A 22024-nucleotide genomic window follows, 5' to 3' on the forward strand; every position below is an offset into this window, starting at 1 on the left:
GTCAAACATTTGATGGTTCCAGCTTATTAAATGTGAGGATTTGCTGCTTTTCTTTTCACCTATGATTGCAAATAAACAGTCTTCAAAGTAATTTGAAAAAGATGATTTGAATAACAGATTGTAATTAAAATGATTTTTAGTTGTAGCTAGGTGTCGGCCGATATGTTTTTTCACGACTGATATCTATTAGTAATACTGTAAGAAGACAGTAGACAGTGTGTGGGAGTTTGAATGCAACAAAGTAGCATTCTATAAATTTTACACATATTAAATCCCTTTATCCAATGCAGAGAGTACAACTCGGCTGCAGAAACAGCTGTTCAATGACTTCTGTGGCTAGTATACCTTCTGTGAGCATAATGAAACCATACTGAGCTGCATGATGGGAAGTAAGGATCGACCATGATGTTTTTTTCAGGGTTTTCATTCAGTTACTAGTTACTTTGCAGATTCAGATTATTAGTGTTGATAGGTTATCACCTTGACATTTATCCAGTCAGATAGTGTTGTGGGATGTTAAATCATGTAATTGATGTAATTGGCAGTTATACAAAAAAACAACACAGATTCCAATTATCTGAAAAATACTGAATGTTGTATTAAATAATCAGTCTTAAGTTAACTTTATGATGGTGCAGTACTAAATATTAGCTACTTCTTCAAGTCCAGTTCAAGACACACTGCCAGTAGAGGCAGCACGAATAAACTGAGGTTAAATGATTCTGAAATGCGCAGTATGAATGTCAACAGTGGGCCTGTGTTCCTCTGTGCAGTAATATGCCCATGTGAACACTCTCGTCTGTCTAAAATGATTGTTAAATTACTTTCTGCATGAAAGTGGAGACCGCAGTAAAATGTTTTGGTTCAACTTCTGTCAGAACAGACGTTAAAGCTTTCCAATTACAATATGCAGTTTGGTTTGTCCGGGCTGAGTGGAATCTAAATAGATCTGACCCCAGCCTCACTCTCAGGACACACTCAATCATCTGCATTTAGACTCGATCATTACCACATTATTCCCTAAAAAACCCAATTAAAGCTGCAGCACACTGGCTCCATTCTGGTTGTGACTGATGAGTCCGAGACGAGTTCAGCCAAACCATCATCTCTCAGCGGTTGGCCTCCATGCTCGAGCACTTGCTGTGTGTTGGACTGAAACTGAGAACCAGCGGGTGAATCTAACTGAAAACAGCAGGACACTGCTGAAACCTTTCCTCTGCTGCCGCGTGTGTTCAGGATATTAAATAATAATTTATGTGAAAAATATTCCTGTTATTCCAAGACCGGCAGGAAGTCCCATCTGTGTCCTGAAAACAGTTCAAATCCTCTGACTGAAGTGCACATTCCTCACCTGTAACAAACCGGGGGGAGAGGTGTGGTGCTGGCACAGCCGCTGGTATTGAATTCTTTTCTGCTCGGGCATTTATCTGCTCTGTGTTTTACAGAATGTCTGGTGCTGGATCTCCTCCAGAGAGACACAAGGCTGGCATCAGTCTCAGAACCCCGCTCTGCTCCAAAACCCTAAAATATTTTTCAGAAGCTGTCAGAAGAGCATTGAATTATCTGAGCTGTAGCCACAGAAACAAAGCTTTGTGGCCTTTGTGGAGTGACCTTCGCATGCTAAAATCTTGTGTTCTGTCTTTGAAGTGTTTCTGCACTGACCCTGCAGGGCAGCACTTGTGATGAAGTTTAATGTGTGTGTGGACTGTGGTTAGTTTTTAAGTCATTTACAAAAGAAATTTGCATTCAAGTATATTTAAAAATTGTCAGCCAGATGTTGAGTAACTCGAATACATAGTCTCTACACAAAGCTTATCGTCTAATAGTTTTTCAGGACTCTAATGCTACTTAAACAGTTCTCCTTATACACCTTATCAACAGCAGTCCTTTGCTTAGAAGGCCAACTGTATCTCATCTCCCCTACCACTTCTTCTTCCTTTCTGCTTGTTTCCACACTATTCTCTTCTTCATTTTAACCAGTCTTTGTTATGCAATAGGAAAGATTGAATGTTCTGTCAGAGAAAAGTGACAGCTTCAGTCCCTGCAACACGAATGTGCTTTCTGCTCACTTGTGGCAGTTCTGTATCAACATGTCAAGGAAATGCACACGATTAACATCTTATCTATTAGTGTAGAGAGAAGATTACCATATATAATGTATGGATGCAGTATAATCTGATTCCAACATAAAACTTGAACTCCAAATGAATTGTCAGTTTCAGCCTGAGGATTTGAAAAAAAGTCATGCATGCTTTTATTAGGTCACGTTGAGACTGACAGTAACGCCGCTGCATTCATTTGCATTGATGGTGCCAACACAGGGTCATCTAGCCAGAAGCTGAACATTGTTGCTTTGTCTTCTCTACTTTGTGTTTAATACAGCATCACCCAGTAAGTTACTGCATTGGCTAATCAAAATCATGCAAACTCACTTTTTGGTGTTGTTTACCTCACAGTTGCTGTGATGAAAAATAAAATGGTTACCATCGTGATGACTTGAGTTGTCAAGCCTTGTCTGTGTGTATTATGAACTGTTGTGCAGTGTTTTGGCACCTGATAAGCCTTTGAATGCATTATCTGTTACTCCTGCTACTGCACTTACTTCCCACATATCATTGTGTCACTGTTCATTGTGCTGTGTTAATGCCGGCTTGTTTTCAGTCTGAATCCCTGCTAACACCTTGATATCCTCAGCTTAAGCTGGTCCAGAATAGGGATTTTCCTAACAATCAATTTCCCTGACGTCTAAACGGAATTAAAACTTAGGCACAAAGTAAGAAAACACAAATTTTGCGCAATTTAATCTATGACCTTAAACACTGTCCCTCAAAATATTGCATGTAGGACCCATTTGTAATTGCTAATTACATTCTCCAATAACCAAATTGCATTTTAAATGCTGCTGAAATGAGGCACTTAATATTATGTGTGATATGCTCTCTACACATTATCCTACAAACATTATAATGTTTCTTTTTTAACAAACAATCTTAAGGAAATGTGCCTGATTATTTCAGCAGCATACTGATTGGTTGAAAAATCACCTATCAAATACAAAAATACATCTCAGACACTACAACCTCTGCTCAATTTTTATAAAGCAACGTTTGACCAGAAAGATATAACGTTTCAGTGCACATTATGTCAATATGTAATTAGTAAGTGTACGTTAATAAACAAATAGGTTTAGCTGACTTCTATTTCTGGCGGCAACTAGCGAGGTTAGAGATTTTTATTCATCTAGTCGACTCGTTGTGCACATCCCAAGTCCACAACTCTGCAGAAGGGTTTGAAAAAAAGGTGCTCAGCATAGATCACACTGAAGTCCAAATTAAGCTTCTCTCCATTGGTTCCTTTCACCTTTAGGATTTATTTTAAAGTTCTGCTGTTGACATACTAGAAATACATGATCAAGCCATTCTATACTCCAAAAGTTGTTTGTTTTTTGGACTCTGACCTTTGAGGGGAGCTTAATTTCATAAAAACTGATTTCTGTCTGGTCAGAGGTCGTGGCTAAAATCTAAAAGTAATCACAAAGAGACTCGAATTGTTTTTGTCGTATGTAGTGTAGTTTTCTCTTGTGTTTATAGCCTTTTAGTGTTCTACACTTAATTGTACTTACTTTCATGTTTTGCCTTATCTGTCTCTTCTGTCTTCCTCTCTCTCTTTTCTTCTTCTATTTTGAAAAGTGTTACGTAAGTAAAGCGTGCATGCTAATACCAGTAGCCCTTTATGTCCATAGCATTTGTCTCTGCTCTCTGACTAGACTGATAAATGATTATGTAACTGTTCTGTGTCCATCTGGTTCAAGGACCTGATTAGAATTAGACTGATATGGTTTTTAAGTATCTGCGAGCCACATGTGGCATCTGATTTGATCAGCAGCTGCATCCTGCCGTGCAGTCTGTCAGAGAGCCTCATAACTCAGCGCCTCACCTTCATGCTCTGAGAAAGAGAAGTCAGGTTTATGTAAAGAAGGTCTGCTTTTTGCAGCTAAATGTGCATGTTTGTGAGTTTAACTTTTAACAGCTCGGCTTGTTACATTCCAATCCAGGATGAGATAGTTGCTGGTTTCTGTGCTGGACAGGACCAACATTCTCACAGATACTTAGATGTCTGCAGACTCTGGAGGCATTTCAGGGTTCCTTCTGGTTATGGAGTCTCGAAAGACAGAAATCTCAGCCTTAAAAAATGGGAAAAAGTAGAATGTTCAGATCATAGATAAATCATAAAAAGTCATACAGAATTGTGCATGTTCTGACCTCCTCTCCTCTTTTCTTCTTTCTTCTTCCAGACAACATCACCTACAGGTCAGGGCCGGTCTGACTCTCCAGTCTACACCAACCTCCAGGAGCTGAAAATCTCTCAGTCCAGCCTGCCGCCCGTCCCCTCCGGCTCCCCTCTACACATCCTGGGCGACTGGGAGACCCACAAAGACCTGAGCGGCAGGCACTTCTACTACAACCGTGCCACCGGAGAGCGCACCTGGAAGCCGCCGCGCACCAGGGACACGAGTGGCAGCACAAGCAGTATCCGAGGAGACAGCCAGGGCACAGCGGAGAGTGAGGTGAGGGGTGCTAAAGCCAGTTGAAGATCTAGTTGTGAGAGTATGTGACTGTGACTGTTTAAAAGCTTATCATTGGGAAACATGAGCGAAACAAACATACAACTGCAACAAAAGCAAATTTTCCACTCCACAAACCTACAGTAGGTGTGATCACATGCCTAAACGCAGGACTCAGATATTTAGCTTGTATGTGAGGAAAAGTGTCAGCTGAAGCCACATAAACAGTGTGATGCACTCTCTGGCAGTCTGTGTTAAACAAACAGGCTGTGGTGAAGGTGTGGCGAACCTCAAAGGACTTTTAAAATGCTGTTGTGGTTACTGAAGGTAGGGAAACAAGAGCGCCTTTGATGAGGGGATGTTAAGGTTTCCTGTCAGGTTCTACTTTCCTGCCTATACTATCCAACACCGCCCCCATGTGGTGGTTTGGGTATTTCAGGTTGAAATTGATGGCTAATTATATACAGTGTGATTGGAATATACTGCTGTGCTGAATTGGTGAGTCAATCAAAATAAAATGAATTGACCAACGCACTTGAAAACATATCACATGGTCATTCAGGTTCCTATCCTGTTGTATATATTATAATACAGGCCACTTATTATTTGTGAATTTTCCAAGTTCACTTTTCTGTTACTGTTTGGTTTAGGCAACAAAAATACATGAAAAATATGGTTTGGCTTAAAATAGACCCTTTGACAGCGTTAAATACATGTAAGAAAGTACAACTTCTCCCATATGTATATTCCCTTTTCTTTTCCCCTGAGTTGCAAAGCTATGACGTCACAACAATGTGACAATGACTTACAATGATGGTCCTGTTGCAACACTGAATATGATGTTCAGGGACAACAACGGCATGTGATATCAGATTCTGCCAACAACGCTTGGATGTCTCTCCTCCTTCTCCTCCACAGTCAGTGTGTTGATGTGTGGTGTGTGGGGCAAGAAGGAGGTTGTTCAGTTGTAGTGGTCAGCAAAATGGAAAAAACAGACTACTTACAGACTACAGAGTTCATAGAACCTTAATAAAACAAGTGGGACAGCTAAGAAGTCACTGATTCATGTTGCTGAACTGCCTAGTAGCTACTGAAGGAGCATATGTTGCAAATACTCAAGTTCAGTAGAAGTTAAATGTCTTTATTGACTTCATAAAACCTGTGTCATTAAGTCCCCTTTCTCTTCTTCTGTCCTCCCCAGCCGCTGTCCTCAGAGGAAAACTGTCACAGCACCCACTCGAGTCAGTCTGACAGCCAGTATGGGTCGCCACCTAGAGGCTGGTCTGAGGAGCTGGATGAACATGGACACACACTCTACGTCTCTGAATACACACAGGAGAAGGTGCAGTCTATTGATTAACCTTGAAGCTTAGAGACTGATCACAGTTGTCCAGGGAAGTGTCTTTGACCATTTGGAGGATGGTTTAAACTCATTGTTTAACCTCAGCATCTCCTTTTATCTTGATACCTTTGTCAAATGTTGTTGTTTGACGGTTCCGTGGAGGCTGACTAGTCTTTGTGTCCGCAGTGGATAAAACATGTGGATGAACAGGGCCGACCCTACTACTACAGTGCTGATGGATCCAGGTCAGAATGGGAGCTCCCCAAGGTAAGATTATCCTCTGAACACTGGCTGTTTGTGTGCGTTTGTCTTCCCTCTTACATCAGTCACACCACATTTAAAGTAATCTCCTTCTCTTGAAAATAGAAATCTTCACACATTACATTACCTAACACCCAGTAACACACTTCTACGTGACTACTCCTCCCCCTTGTGTGTATACTTAAGACTGGTCCTGTCAATGTAAGTGGATAAGTGACAGCTCACACAGGAGCCAAGTTTGTGTTGAACTCTGGGTGACGGACTATTACTGGCTCTTTACCTTTTAATCTGGAGAGCTGATCAGATACAAGCAGTCCATTCTCAGGGTGAATAGACAGTCGTACGGACATGGATGTATTCAGTGGACTTTACTGGGGACTGTTAAAGACCATGGCTGGGCTGTAGGAGAAGTTCCTCTGTCCAATGGTGCTGTGGCGTGTAAAAGGAGAGGTAGGGGACCAGAGAGGGGAGACACCGTGCTAGAATAACTCTTCGATGTCTAAACTTCAGCTCTCCTGTCTGTCTCTGCAGTACAATATCTCCCCTCAGTCAGGAGAAGTTCCCAAGAGTCGCAGTCTGGAGAGGAAGCAGCAGGATCCCATCGTCCTCACCAAGTGGAGACACAGCACCTATGTCTTAGACCTCAATGACAAGGTAAGACACAATGAAGACGGCATGACTCAAAATTCAAAAACTTGTGGTTTCACAGACTGTGGGTGTAATTGGGTTGGACACAGGCACTCTTGCTGCGGCAGGTTTTCTGGCAGGCTTTTCATTTGTTTTTTCCTTTACCTGTCTTATTGGCAGTGAGTTTAATCCCACAGTTCTAATGACGCTCTCAACTCCACAGGAAAAGGCTTACAATGGCTTAATCTGTCTCTTTTATTTTGAAATCTTGACAAAGGGTGGTTTGTTGTTCCAGTGAAAATCGTGTATTACGACCTCTGTTTTAAGTGAACATGTTTTGAATTTTGTTATCAGACACTGAAAACCAACTATAAGTTCTTGTTTTGAATGAATTTCAGCTAGTTTCTGATCAGATTCAGGCTGTAGCCTAACTTCTTCAGAGCAGGGTAATACAGTAGACATGTTGTTTTAAAAGAGTCCCCTAGTTTTTTAGTATCAGTGTGGGAATAAGTATCCAAAAGTCATACTGGAGTAAAAGTCAAGCTATCGTGTTAAAATCTGACTTTGGTAGAAGTGAAAGTCCCTCATACAGATAAGTTCTTGAGTAAAAGTGTAAGTACCTCACGTTAAATGTACTTAAGTATCAAAAGTATTTTTCTGGAAATATATATATATATATATATATATATATATATATACACACACACTTAAGTATCAAAAATACAAGTAAAATGTATATATTTGCAATTATGTACAGTAAGTACTGTATTCTATGGATTAGCCGTTTTCGCTTTTCTGATTATTGGAATCAGTGATTTTTTTTTATTCCGATTGCAGGTAAAATAAATACATCTTTTTAAAACATCTGTTAATTAACTAGTAACTAAAGTTATCAAATAAATGTATTGGAGTAAAAAGTACAATATATGCCTCCAAAGTGTGGTAGAGTATAAGCATAAAGCAGCAGAAAATAGAAAATACTCAGGTAAAGTACAAGAACCTCAGAATTGCACTTAGAGAGTACTTGAGTAAATGTACTTACATTCCATCACAGTTTAGTATTACACTCCTATAAAGTTGTGGCACTTATGAGAGATGAACAGAACGGTCAAAAGTGAATCTATGGAAGCCGAGATATTCTGACTTCAGGTCCCTAGCGCGAGTCAAGCTCGGTAAACCCTGGATCCTACATTTCCCATAATGCAACCAGCCTAATGTGTTTGCTCCCTGTGATATGTGGCCAGGCAGATGTCAAAACAACATATTTTAATATATAAATGAAATAATAGTTGTAATTTCAGATGACAGAGTTCTCAATTCATCCTCCACACTCAAAGAAAAAATAGTTTTAATTATCTGACCTATTAACTTAATCCATTCTTCATTTCTGTTTCAATAGTAGCATATAGGGACTACAACAACCTAGTTCTTGTTATACGACCTTGTGTTGTGAAACGATAATAACAGAATCTTGTATTTGCTTAAAATGAAAACATAACTGCATTTATTTGAAGAAACTTGTTTAGAGTAGATTATCCATGGCCCGACACCTGTCACTGCTTATATTGCACAGCATTAATCTACACAGAGGTACACATGCGTCTAAATGAAATCCTCCAATGTAGCATCACAGTGTATAAAAGCAAGCGTTAAGAACAACTGCAATCGATGTAAGGCTAAGAATATGAAGGAAGGAAAGATTTTATGACGCATAACTACCAAAACACAGCTACCAAAACTAATCTTTGTTACTTAAAGTATTTCATTAATTTCTTCTATTGAACCCGTAAAATTGGTATATGCAGTGCATTTGAAATGCAGTCAAATAAACAAATACATTGTCAATATATGTTCTGCTTAAACTAAACACCAATAACACATGTAAAATGCTAAACATTTTGAGAATGAGGAAATACATTGCAGGCTAACTCTGTGGTGGTTTTGTTGCAGTTTTCTTTTAAACTCTGGCGCTTCTCTTCCGACTCGCCCAAGAGGAGATTTCGTCTTTCTCTTTACCGTGATAAAGTTGGTACCACACAGAGCCTCTCCTCTCCAGCCCCTTCTCCAATCAACATGATCCGTTTTGATTCACTCTCTGTGTCTTCGTTAGCTAGCTGTGGTGATATGATAATCAAAGCCATGTCAATCAAAGTATCTGATTTGTTCTTATCATGGATTGGTTAAACGGGAAGGAAGCACATTATTTTAATGAGTCTCTTAGCGTTGAATTAACACTTTTCCTTAGAGGCTCAGCAGCATGTTGTTTGCAAACTAAATCCTAACTTCATCTTTACTTCTGATGACTTACACTAACATCCAACAACCTCTTATGTTCTCTAGGTTGCTGATCCATTTTCTTCTCCTCACTAACCTCAGACTGACTCGCTCCATGTCTTGTAGTTTGCTGGTAGTTGTTAGTAACTCATCATATTGTGCCTCTTGTTGGTAGGAGTGTGCTCCGGCGCCCAAGCAGAGCTCTCCAGACTCTGACTCCTGCCCCTCATCTCCTAAGCACCCATCGACAGTTAGTATCCCAGCTTGCACTGCATCGCATCACACTTACCACCATCCTGCTTTTAACTGCATCCAAATACAAACATTTTCACATCCTCTAAACTCTCCATCTCTACATTGCATTTGGTTTCTCTCATCAGCTGCATGCCAGATCCCACATCTAACTGCATCACATCTAACAGCAGGACCAAACATTCTCCTACCAGCAGAACAGCAGTGTTAGGGCATCCTCTGCTGGTGATATTTGAGCATTACATCAAGCAGCACAGCCACTTCCAGCCTACAACATTGTCCCATTTGCTTCTCAAGCTTCAGTGCGTGTGTGTGTGTGTGTGTGGATGTGTTCGAGCAGGTTCTTATCTGTGTCTTCCTCCTCAGCCTTCAGAAAAATGTGGAGTCCTCAATGTCACCAAAATCACAGAGAATGGAAAGAAAGTCAGGTAGGAATAACAAGTATCGCTCAGACCCTGATGAGCTTTTGAGAGAGTTGTTCGATGCCAGACTGATATTGTCTTTGTTTTATTGTGACAACAGGAAGAACTGGACCTCCTCGTGGACAGTGCTGCAGGGCTCCTCCCTGCTCTTTGCAAAAGGTCAGGGGGGCAGCACCAGCTGGGTACGTATCCCATCAGGCCCGAGAGGCTCGTGTTCTTCTGTAGCATTCCATTCATCTGTGTTATTTCTCTCTTATTTCTGCATAGTCACCTGTCTTCATTGCTACCTGTCATTCCATTCCTCTCCTCTCCTCTCCTCTCCTCTCTCCTCTCTCCTCTCTCCTCGTTCCTCTCTCCTCTCCCCTCTCTCCTCTCTCCTCTCTCCTCTCTCCTCTCCCCTCCCCTCCCCTCTGCTTCTTTCCTTCCTGAAGTCTTACTACCGCAGTGGCTCCATCCCTGAGCTGCTCCTCACTCTCCTTAGCAACTGGAAGCGCTCAGTCAAGCCCCGTCCTGCTGTCTCCTATGTGAACTGTAGGCCTGTGCAGGCTGCCGCTGTATGTCCCTCTCTCTCTGCATGTATTGCTGCTGCCTGTCCTTCATGCCTTCATTCACTCCTGCTTCAGCTGTCAGTGTGTGAAGTTTGACTGATCTGCACTAATCAATATCTAATAGACAGATTCAAATATGGAGGCTAACAGATTTGTTCCCAGTAAAAACTGGAATGGCACACAGTAGAGTGTATATCTCCATGAGGCCCAACAGTCCCCTTTAATTCAATCAAGCCTAATACAGTATCAAGCTCGATAGCCTTAAATCTTAAATTTAAAACTGCTGATCACTGCTTAACCATACTTAAAGATCACCAGATCTAGGATCCACGTCAAACTGTACTTACTCATGGATACCAGCCACCTAAATACACCAGATTTTTCATCAAGATCCATTCATTATTCCCTGATAATGAGAAATTGACAAATGTTGATAAATTGTGGAAAACGCCCTATCTCACAATGTTAAAGGAAGTGATAAAAAAAGCAATCTGCCATCCAACTTTCATGGAAATCCATTAAGTATTTTTTGTGTTTCTGCTGACAAAGAAACACACAAACGGCCACAGGCGAAAACATGGCGTTCTTGGCGGAGGTAATAATGGTAATTACCGGATAACGGAAACCCTGGTGGACACAAACACAAGTCTAACTAAATGCTAATGTTCCATTCGTCTGCTGTATGTGTAAATAGCAGTTGGCTAACACGTTCATCATAACAATCTTTATAAGGTGATAATATATGTCAGTAATGTGTTTACAGCTCGTTTCACTTCCCTCAAGGAGCAAATAAATCTGTTAATGCAGCTTTAAGTTGGATGGAAAGATTAAATTAAGACAAGCCTCAGTAAGGTTGTAAAGTAGAATTTCAGTCTGATTTATTTTCTAGATTTAGCAAGACAACATGTAAAATATGAGTTGTTTTATGCCTGTTTTAGATTACAAAGATTAGAATAGTAGAGCAGGCTGACAGGAGAGGCAGAGATAAGGGAAGACATACACCAGCTGTTGCTGCTCTGCGTGATAACCTGGAAGAACAGCAGGACACTGGTGTAAAGTCAGAATTCCCAACTGCACTCAGTTGTTCATTTACTCATAATAGTGGGGTTTAAGTTCAAGCAGAATGGGCACAACAATTATCATTTATGGTTGTCAAGATGTTTATCACAAAAATGAAAAATGTGAACTAAAATGTTGCATCACACTCTGTACGATTCAGCTACAACCCTGGCAGAACAAAGTTAAAGGAGTGAAAAGAGCTTGAAAACTATCGAGTGACTTGAATTTTCTGTTCGTGACTCTAACCACAAGCGTTTTGTGTTCATTAATATGCACATGATATAAATAACGACTCACAGTGTTTCTGTTTTTCTGGTAACACGATACTAAAGATGTGTGTGTACATGAAGAGCTGCAAAATAAGATTCACAGTAGCAGTGTAGTAGATTTGGTTTTATATCCGGAGCAGTTCTGTAACATCTTGACATTCAACTCTTCTTCTGATTTCTCTGATCATCTTTGTGTCAGAGGCGGAGTATCTTACTGTTTCCTTGATTTCAGAAGTTTGGCAGCAACCAGTCAAAGCCCGAGTTCACTGTTGATCTGCGAGGTGGGTCAGTGGAGTGGGCCTCCAAGGACAAGTCGAGCAAGAAACACGTCATCGAGGTATCAGACACAGCAGAGCTGCTGTCAGGTTTCACTTGACTTTATACATTTAAATATGGTGTTTTGGTAAAAAGTAATGTGGACTTGTCCTCCCTCAGCTGAAGACTCGTCAAGGCACAGAGCTGCTGATCCAGTCTGAGATCGACAGTGTCATCAACGACTGGTACCGGGCCCTCACAGAGACCATCAACACACATGTGAGGAGACATCTTTCATTAGCAAAATCATGAGATGTCACAAGCTTTATCTTCCCTCTGCATCATGTGTCCAGTCCAAACCAGAGTGAAAACTCTATTCAGGAGCAGAAATAGATGAATAGGGCCGACCTGCAGTCCATTCTAGGGTTTCCCACAAGCTTGGTTGGAAAGAATGGGCCTTAAGAGTGAAATAAGCCTGAGCTGACTTCAATCTGATCTGTATGTGTGTGTCCTCTCCAGGCCTGGGAATCAGACGAGGCCATTGAGGAGGACATGCCTGAGTCTCCTGGAGCTGAGAAACAGGACAAGGAGAAAGACCACAGGGACTCCAAGAAGAACAGAGGTGAGACAAACAGAGGCGCAACACAATTACTGTACGTGTTTTATTGGTCATTTATTAGTTTTAGGAATAACGTGATATTTAAAATCACTTTTACATTACCCCCCTCCATTTATTTATTTATTTATTGATTTAAATTTCCCTTCCCTCTCTCTGCCACTCATACATCTCACTCCATACCCACACACATACCAAACCTACCTGAGCAGGATATCATCACTGCACATCCATTATGTCACTGCCTCTCATACAAATGTACAAACAACCTCATGCACACTCTAACCACACATAAAATACCTATAATCTCAATCATCTCCACTCCTGGACTCCCATCACATCATCAAATATCATCACTGATTACAGTAATTGTAATTATTTATTGTCTACATTTATGTTTTGTTGTTGTTGCTTCTGTGTTGTTACGTGTTTGTTCCAGTAATAAAAACTATATGTATTATTGTCATACCTCTTTCACAGTAACATCTGTCTTGTGTCTTTAATTTGTATGAGTACAGTCGGTATTCACTCCCAGGTCAATAGACTCTGCAGTAGTCCCAGCTGTTTATTGGCTCCAGATCTGTGTGGTTGTGATGGAAACGCAACAACCAGATGGACACGCAGATTTTAAGCCTTTTTTCAGAAGCGATGCAGTGATGTGTGCAGAAGTTAAAGCTGCTGGCTCGTTAATACTTTTAAATCTGTCTCCATTCAAGCAGCACCTGCACATCCTTCAGTTTGAAAGAGAGACTGAAGTAAAAGATATTAAAGAGTAACCAGCATTACATTGTCAGTGGCTGCCGTGTCTGTATCTCTCAACAGAGATCAGATAGAAGTGAGATGTCTCACTCATAAGCAGCTTCCATTATCAGCTCCGGAACAACAATGTGCCTAATTCAGAATATACTGATTAAGACTTTATAAAACAAGTTTAATGTCCTCTGGATGTAGTCTGATGAGGTATCTGATCTGCTGCTCTCTACTGTTCCCTGTTTTCTGGCACATTTGTGAAGACCAACCTGACACACAAGCAAATAAAACAACAGAGAGGCAAACTCCTCCACTGGAAATGTAAAAGGGGACAATCAGCTATTTTTAGTGGGTCAACTCGTGTTTAAAAACAATTAACTGTAAAAATTGTATCAGTGTCTCCAAGAAATACACTCATACCCTGCCTGTCTTCCTCAGCCATGAAGACCTCTGTGAGTATGGACTCATCAGACCAGAAGAAAACCAGGATGAAGCTCAAGAAGTTTCTGATCCGTCGACCCACCTATCAGGCTGTCCGAGACAAGGGCTACATCAAAGGTATACAGACAGAATACAGAACAGGAACTCACTACATTTTGGATCGTGTGCCACTGTTTGAATGTTACAGCAGACAGTTGAAGACCTTTGTGTGCTTCTGATCACAGATCAGGTGTTTGGCTGCAGTTTGACCAGTCTGTGCCAGCGGGAGAACACATCAGTCCCCAACTTTGTCAAAATGTGCATCGACCACGTGGAGAACACAGGTACGAGCGTCAGAGCTCTCATTTCATTTGCTCTCATCTCCAGGTCTGTCTTAGAGGGGAAGTGACCACAGCTTTGTTGATTTGAATCATTCTGTTTGATGCTTCACAGCTCATGACTCAGAGACATCACGGTGCTTCTGACAGTTTTCTGTTCAGTAGTCAATCAATCAATCAACAGATCAATTGATCAATAATCAATCTTTATTTGTATAGCACCAGTTCACAACTCAGGTCCACACTCTATACTCTTTAATTGACTCATTTACAGAGACCCGACATTGTCAGCAGTGAGTCACTTTGTCGCTGGTTGCTCATTTTTTAGTACAAATCCAGATGTGGAAGCAGTGTTCATAAGCAGCCACCTAGCTGCAACACTCATCACATCCTTTTTTTCCTGTTTTTCTTTTCAGTAAAGTTTGAATCTGTTATGTGCTGTGTAACAAAGCTGAGTCTGCACTGCCATGTGTAGTCACTAGTGAGGAGACCTTCAGTGCTAAACTCCTGAATCATTCAATGACACTGATGATTCAGTATAAACACTTGAGTTTGAAGAAACAGTGATTCATTCAGACATCTATTCTCTGTGACATGAGCCGCAAGTGAATCCATTCCACTCAGTCACATCATCTTCAGCTCGACTTACATCCATTCAAATCAAAGGTACACAAACAGATTTTTAAATGTTGATGTTAGACAAATACTCTTTTTTTACCACTAACTTTTCCCCGAGCTTTAAACTACAGTTTCCTCAGTGGATGGCTATTAATCAGTATCTATGATGATATCTCTGTCTGGCATCACCAACTGTAGACAGCCTTGTATTGAATCACAGTGGAGCCTGTTGAGCCTGGTGAATCAGTTGGAGTTTTATCAATGGTACTTTTAGCCACGCAGAGGTGGACCTTCACCAGAGGGCAACTGAGGCATGCCTGCCCTGTTTCCATAACTACTACTTTATACTTGACTTAACAACTGTGCAGGAGACCATAGACATATGTAAAAGGCCGTGTGTGTCTGGCTCTCAGTCATTCTAACTGAATCTCTGTGATTTGAAGTGTAGTTTCTCTCCTGCGTCCCTGTAAGGGTCCTAACGCTTTCAGCTGTTTCAGGACTGGTGTTAAGTTACTGCTGGTGAAAACCCAACATGTCCTGATTCTGCTTAAATAACAGGGTGCTTTTATTGTGAACAATTTATAGGAAGTGAAACATCACATTAGCCGAGCTTTGTTAGCTCTTTGTTCTTTAAAGAGCAAGTTCACTTAACAATGGAAATTGAGTCATCATCTCCTCCCCTCATGCTGATGGAAAGTCAGGTGAAGTTTCATAGTCCACAAAAGATTTCTGGAGCTTCACAGGAAAACAGTGTTGCAGTATTCTGCTAAACAACTGAAGTAGATGGGGACTTATTTTAAAATGCAAAGCAACCTAAAATAAAATAAATAAATAAAATGGCTCCTCCAGCTCCTACAGCTCATCCAGCGTAATCCAAGTCCCTAGACATTTTACACCCTCAATGTGCAGTCAAGCCCGTTCACCCACCTTTTACGGGTGCACACTAATACTTTCTGCTTAATAAAAGGTGTAAATAACACATTTAAATCGCCCCCTTTTTTTATTATTCAGACATCATATCAATCCATATATCTCTGCATGACGATGGTCAGTCACATGTAAGCTGTAGTGTTTGTGTTCAACTGCATCGTTTTTAACAGAAGCCACGAGGTGGTGCAAGGAAATGCCAAATGTTTGATCAGACAACCGTTGTTGGTGCTGTTTGTCTGAGGTGAGCTCGGCATGTCAGACCCACAGTTTTCCCTCCTCTCATCCTTCTGCAGGTCTCGATGTCGACGGCTTATACAGAGTGAGCGGGAACCTGGCAGTGATCCAGAAGCTCCGCTTTGCTGTGAATCATGGTAGGACCCCAGTCTGCTGCCGGACCCCTAACAGGCCTGAAACATTAGTGCTTTATATGGGATGGTACAGCTGACATTTGTGGGACATGTAGTGAGCTCTCAGCACACAGAACACACACTCTCTACACAAACACACACACACACATGTTGATTGTGCTGTAGTAATCCCTCGTCTCCATCACTACTCTCTCCATCCTCCCCCATCAGATGAGAAGGTGGATCTGGATGACAGTAAGTGGGAGGACATCCATGTCACCACCGGAGCCCTCAAGATGTTCTTCAGGGAGCTTCCTGAGCCTCTCTTCACATACGGATCCTTCAATGACTTTGTAAACGCAATCAGTGAGTAACTCACTTCACTGTTCAGATACATTATGACCAGGTGTTGAGAATACATGATTTTGTTTCTAGTTTGGCCACAAGATGGTGCTGTGCACATGTGCATTCACTGACTGGGCATTTGTGTCTCTGCTACAGAATGTTCCGACTACAAGCAGCGACTGAATTCAATCAAAGACTTAATCAAGAAGTTGCCAAAACCCAACCACGACACAATGCAGGTCCTCTTCAAACACCTGCGCAGGTAAGCAGAGAGCAAAAACAGCTCACTCTCCAGTGTTTGTATGATTCAGATTATGAATTAAAGTGTAAAATCCCAAATCACAAGAAGGTGCAATTTTTTGATAAAAGTCAAATGTGTTCTGTGAAGTACTGCAGTACTGCAGAGAGGTCCTGGCCTGCACATGTTGTTCTCCAGATGTTAGAAACATGTTTGTTTGGTGCAGACCCACCAAACGTCACATCATCAGGATTTAAATTTGGAATCGAAACGACCAGTGTTGTCTTTCAGCGTCGGTACTGATACAGATTATTAGTGATCACAGAGACCGATATTTGGAACTGATATACATTTACAATAAACAAGAAAGCATTAGTGTCAAAATTTAGAACAACCAGTGGTGAAACGTATTCATGCATTATTTTGTCCAGCCAACACATCAAAACCCAACTCTTTGATTATATCATCAATGAGGAGAAAAGGCAGTGAATCCTCATATTTAAGAAGCTGGAACCAGCAAATGTTTGACTTTGACTTTTACTTGAAAAATGACAATTTACAAAATAGTTGGCCATTAACTTTCTTTCGATTGACTAAACAACTCTTGAACCCAGCATTAGCTCAAGTCGTTTCAGGCTCTTGGCTCAGAAATGGCTGTGAGGATCCCTCTCTGTGTTTGTGTTAAGCCCTGTCTGACTGTTTACCTTCCCTCACACTGATCAGCCTGTGGCCAAACACAAACTACAACCAGGTTTACCTTGTATTCTTAGCCCACTGGAGCCTGTGGCAATATCATATGTTCACAATGACATTTGCCTAGGTTTCCAATTTGCATTTATATGGCGCTGTGTTTGCTGTAATTCAGTACGTATGAAGTGGTGTTTCTTGAGGGAATTTATAGCGTGACATTCAGTGTATGGGTCTACGTATATCAGCGGGCGGATTTAATCTTCTTTTTTTCTCCCTTCCATGAATATGTTATTGTTTTGTGCATCTGCATGCAAGGATGTAGATTCTATTTAAAAAGGCTATTATGCTCTAGCCTGGAGCGTTCAGCACTGCTACGGAGTGTGTGTCGTGAGGCTCGCCTCAGCGCTGGGTCTCGAGCCCTAAGGATGTGTGTAAAGATCGTAATGTTGTTTTTCTAGATGAAACCCCGAAGCTGCACTAAATCCAAAGGTTGTCAAACAAATCCTTGCTCACCTGAAGCCATTTCTGACACATTCCATATTTAAATCTCCTCATGTTCTACTTTTCTCTGCCTTCAGGGTGATTGAACACGGAGAGGCCAACCGCATGACCACCCAGAGCGTGGCCATCGTGTTCGGACCCACGCTGCTGCGGCCTGAGACCGAGACGGGCAACATCGCGGTCCACATGGTCTACCAGAACCAGATAGTGGAGCTCATACTGCTCGAGTACGAAAGCATCTTCGGCAGGTAGAGGTCCCCACTCAGAAGAGGACTCCGGCTTTTCATACACGGGCCTCTTTTCCTTCTTCCCCTCTTTTCTGTGACTGAGCTGAACATTGCTGTGGACCAAGCAGTTGGGAGAAAAAAATTAACATTCATTGACAGGACAGTTTACAAAAGTGTTGCACTTACAGAAGTTTTGGAGATGAATTTCAAAAGAAGTGTACAGATTTCACCGGCTTTTCAGTTGCCATTCCTGCTGCGAGAAGCAGGCCGGACTATGGACAGTGTTTGAGAGTGGTGCCGTGATCACGTGTGGACGTCCGTGTGGTTTGGTGGATTTGAGTATTCAGGTGTTTTCACATACACTGGATCCCTGTGGCCAGTAATTCGAACTTCAAAGCGGAGCTGGTGGAAGGCAACCGGACCTTGGCGGATCGCGGAGGGGAACGCGTGGCATTATAAGCCAAACCGGCAACCTCGACCCCTCGCTGAAGGAGTGAGCTGAATCTGAACTGGATACGTTTTCTGTGTCGTGGAGCTTCGTGTGTGATGTATCAGCCATGTGTGATGTTGGACCAGGTGGAAAAAATAATCAGTGTTATGTTAACAGACTGTCTTTTGGCACTTGGATGAACTGGAGTTACAGATCGTGTCCCCAACTTCCCCTTAGCAACACCACCCAACCCCACCCCGCACCCCCACCTCCCCCTATCAACCAGTGTTAAGCATTAACCCTGTGACATGAGCGTCCTGTGACTTGAATGATGGAGGACTGACCCTGTGTGTGTCTGTCTCACTGTCTCACTGTCTGTCTGTCTGTCTGTCTGTCTGTCTGTCTGTGTCTGTGTCTGTGTGTGCGTGTGTGTGTGTGAATTAACCTAAATGGAATAAAACCTGAGCAGAAGCATCCTCGTCTCGCCACTTTGTACAAACTGTGTGTCGTATAGTCTTACGTGCTTTGGTAAAGTTTGCGTTAAGCAGCCGGGGGTCATCGTCTGTGCTCCTCTGTGACCTTCAGTGTTGGTTTCTTCAGTGGCAGGAAATGCCACCAAGGTCCTGGTGTTACTGGAAAACAAAGTGGATTTCTAAGTACTGCAATGTTACTGATTTTTACATGAATTGTCTCTGACTGTTGGCTTGATGACCCTTCTCTTCAACTAAGCTAATATTAAAGAGTATCCAGAGAAGGGAAACGGTACTGAGAACATTTCAAAGGTTGATGTATGGGAGCGTCTGGGTGTTAGAATGCAAAGAAGAGCCTTTAAAACCTTTCAGAGCATATGTACAGTGACCGAAACTAGTTGTTAAAATGTGTAATAGTGACAGGTATGTATGCTTTGATGGTGAACTAGTGAAAGATGATTTTGATTTTGTAAATTTGAATTAAAACATGAGAATACACAGATAGTGGGAAAACAAACACATGATGGACTGTTACTTTTGTTTGAAGGTGTATCTGGAGTGTTTGCGCATGGTCAGCTGCACATTTTGAATGTAATTTTCAGGCTAACTGCTGTTTGTGAAATTGCTATGTCTAATAAAAAAGACAAACTAAATGTTGAGACTGTAAAGTGTGCATTCTGTGTCAGAATGTGGAGTTAAATGTTCATAGCGGATGACAAAGAGAGAAAGGTGAGTCTGCTGTTTAACCTTCAATCAGCTATAATGCTTCACCTTTCCCTCTGCTTTAATTACAGAATTGAATTAATCTACTCAGCTGATATCCTGGTTATTGAATTGAGTGATTAAGCTTTCATGTCTCAATCAATTATATCCCTACCTGTTAATTATGAAATGAACTGCAGTATATTTCTGTAGATTTCTCAAATGCAGCACAACCTCTGCCACTCGGCTTCCATTAATCCGATTTCTCCGTTCTTCGAAGGCATTTTTGTCATTACTCCTCAGGTCAAACTTGGCTGCAGACCTGAAGGGTGTGGATTAATTGATGTCTAATTAGGTAATTGCCATGGTGCCAGTTTTGATTAAGAAGCACAAGGCAGACTGAGTGCTGAGCGAAGCTGCTTGCTGTGGGCAGCACTGAGCAAAAGCCTCCATCTAGTGTTCCCTTTGTTTTTACTGCAGCTTGTGTTTTTGTGCAGCGATGGCTAATATTAAATGTACAGAAGACCATTTCTGCCAAAAAAGGGGGAAGACATTGATTTAAAGTTAGGAAAGATAAAAGTTCAGGTCAGAAGCAGCCGATCTCAGCCTGAGGGCCCAGATACACCACAAAGACTACATGTGAAGGCCAACTAGCTCATACGTTCTGCACCTGTGTTAGAGAAAATACCTTTCTATACTGCGAAATAGGAAACCGAAGACTCAGGCAGTGTTTGCTAAACATTTCCATACCACTCTTGACAGTATAGCACATATGGCACACTTCTTTTACCCTTCTGCATGATCACAGATTGCTTTAACGCCCACAAGATCTCTTCAAAATGTTTATTTATTGTCTCATTTTGATTCGTCTGCTTTCTCTGGCTTGAAACCTCACAAGTGTTAATCATAAGTCATATATAGATTCTCAGTGTGTACAAGGTATTGCTAGTGTACATGATTCTTTTGTTTCTCAACACACTTTAGAGGTTTGCTTTTGTCAATAACACCTACAAAGTTTAAGATATTCACAGAGTTAGTCATAATGTTCACTAAGAATTCTCTTCACATTTCACTTCTGTGATTCTTAAATTTTCAACTATTTTTTTCTCTTTTCCTCGCAGCAAAGGGTTTCCATAGATTCTCTGAGGAGCCAGAATAGATTTTCCTCCAATCCCCTCGTTTGTTTTATGTGTGTGTACCACCACATGTACCCTCCTCCCTCCTCCGATCACCACCGTTCCTTCTTTGAAGCCAAATCGAACCCTCTCCCCTCTCTTCTTGCCTACGTGTTAATTTACTGCAACAGGTTTAACTTACACCTCAGCTCTGGCTCTGTTTTGACAGGGCGGACCACCTTGGATTGGACAAATGTGTCGGAGGTAGGTAGCACTGAATCATGTGCCCCGTTGGAAACCACAGGCCGTTAAAACAGAGACGCAGAGAGGAGGGCCCCAGTATTTCCAAATGAGAAAACAATTAGATCATTTCTATAATTCATGGGTGCGACCACAGCTCAGGCCCAGGGAGGCTTTGAGTGTTTGAAGTGCTCCATATGCTTGTGGTGGTTTTCAGGCCTGATCTGCTCACTGCTGGCCTGGTCTTCTCCTTGGAGGCTGAGGTGTGGGCAGGTAATGTGAACAAGCCATTATGGAGCATAAAAGATTTATGGGTCTTTAGCGCTTCCCCCCTGCTTCATTTGCAGGTGGACTGTCGGCAAAGTGGCTGCATGAGAAACAAAATGGCTGGGAGTTTTCTCCACTCTGTGGTCAACACCCCTCCACTCTACCCACTGCTTTTTACTCCGAGCTCAGGGAACAAATGGCTGCGTATGTTTGTGATTATGAAACCTTTACAGTGCAGAAACAGTATTTTAGAGGACACTTTGAAAGTATCATAATTACCAGAATTCAAATACAATGTTGACTTTCGCTGCCAGGTTGTCAGAGCTTTTGTTGTGAAAACATCTGCTGGCTGTAGACATTAGCTTAGGCACACTGCAGAATAAGAGTCATCTGATGCATTGTTAATATAAAATAATAATTGGTGCGGCTTCAAGCATAGTTTAATTCAGTTTAACAGTGTAAAAGATAACTTCATCTAACAATGAAAATTCAGTCATCATCTCTTCCCCCCATTCTGATGGAAAGTCAGGTGAAGTTTTGAAGTCCACAAAACATTTCTGGAGCTTCACAGCAAAACAGCATTGCAGCATTCTGCTAAACAACTGGAGTAGCTGGAGACTTAAAAATGGTTCCATACAGCTCATCCTGGCGTAATTCCAAATTTCTAGAGGCCCCAATATTTCCACCCTTTTAAAGCCAAAATCTCCACTGTAGCTGCTGAGCTAAAAGGGGTAGCATGCACTGCATCGACAGTGGGTGCAAGAGCTTGACAGCACGTTAAGGGTGTCGGGTTTTGGGGCTTCTGGAGACTTGGCTTACACCAGACGAGCTGTGTGGAGCCATTTCACGTTTTCCCTACTTCAGTTGTTTCAGAATGCTGCAACACTGTTTTGTATAAAAGTTTTGT

At 41.7% G+C, this 22024-nt stretch overlaps 1 protein-coding gene across 7 annotated transcripts in view; it reads left to right on the forward strand.

Annotated features, from left to right (window-relative positions):
- The window catches only part of arhgap12b (Rho GTPase activating protein 12b), a 65971-nt gene extending 46521 nt beyond the window's left edge, over positions 1 to 19450 (forward strand). For 2 of the 7 annotated variants that reach the window (XM_084341319.1, XM_084341320.1), the window contains exons 3-19: positions 4295 to 4567; positions 5766 to 5906; positions 6093 to 6173; positions 6699 to 6821; positions 9244 to 9318; positions 9687 to 9748; positions 9843 to 9924; positions 10174 to 10296; positions 11851 to 11955; positions 12054 to 12152; positions 12393 to 12495; positions 13678 to 13797; positions 13905 to 14003; positions 15839 to 15916; positions 16124 to 16258; positions 16394 to 16499; positions 17744 to 19450. In XM_084341319.1, the coding sequence (XP_084197445.1) occupies positions 4295 to 4567; positions 5766 to 5906; positions 6093 to 6173; positions 6699 to 6821; positions 9244 to 9318; positions 9687 to 9748; positions 9843 to 9924; positions 10174 to 10296; positions 11851 to 11955; positions 12054 to 12152; positions 12393 to 12495; positions 13678 to 13797; positions 13905 to 14003; positions 15839 to 15916; positions 16124 to 16258; positions 16394 to 16499; positions 17744 to 17918 (1980 nt within the window). In that variant the 3' untranslated portion in view covers positions 17919 to 19450. The remainder of the gene's footprint in view (positions 1 to 4294; positions 4568 to 5765; positions 5907 to 6092; positions 6174 to 6698; positions 6822 to 9243; positions 9319 to 9686; positions 9749 to 9842; positions 9925 to 10173; positions 10297 to 11850; positions 11956 to 12053; positions 12153 to 12392; positions 12496 to 13677; positions 13798 to 13904; positions 14004 to 15838; positions 15917 to 16123; positions 16259 to 16393; positions 16500 to 17743) is intronic. The other 5 variants (XM_084341321.1, XM_084341323.1, XM_084341324.1 and 2 more) reach the window with 5 other exon arrangements.
- Positions 19451 to 22024: the final 2574 nt, after the last annotated feature.

The sequence above is a fragment of the Pagrus pagrus genome (assembly GCF_965226575.1).
Source record: "Pagrus pagrus genome assembly, chromosome: 20".
Taxonomy (NCBI): domain Eukaryota; kingdom Metazoa; phylum Chordata; class Actinopteri; order Spariformes; family Sparidae; genus Pagrus; species Pagrus pagrus.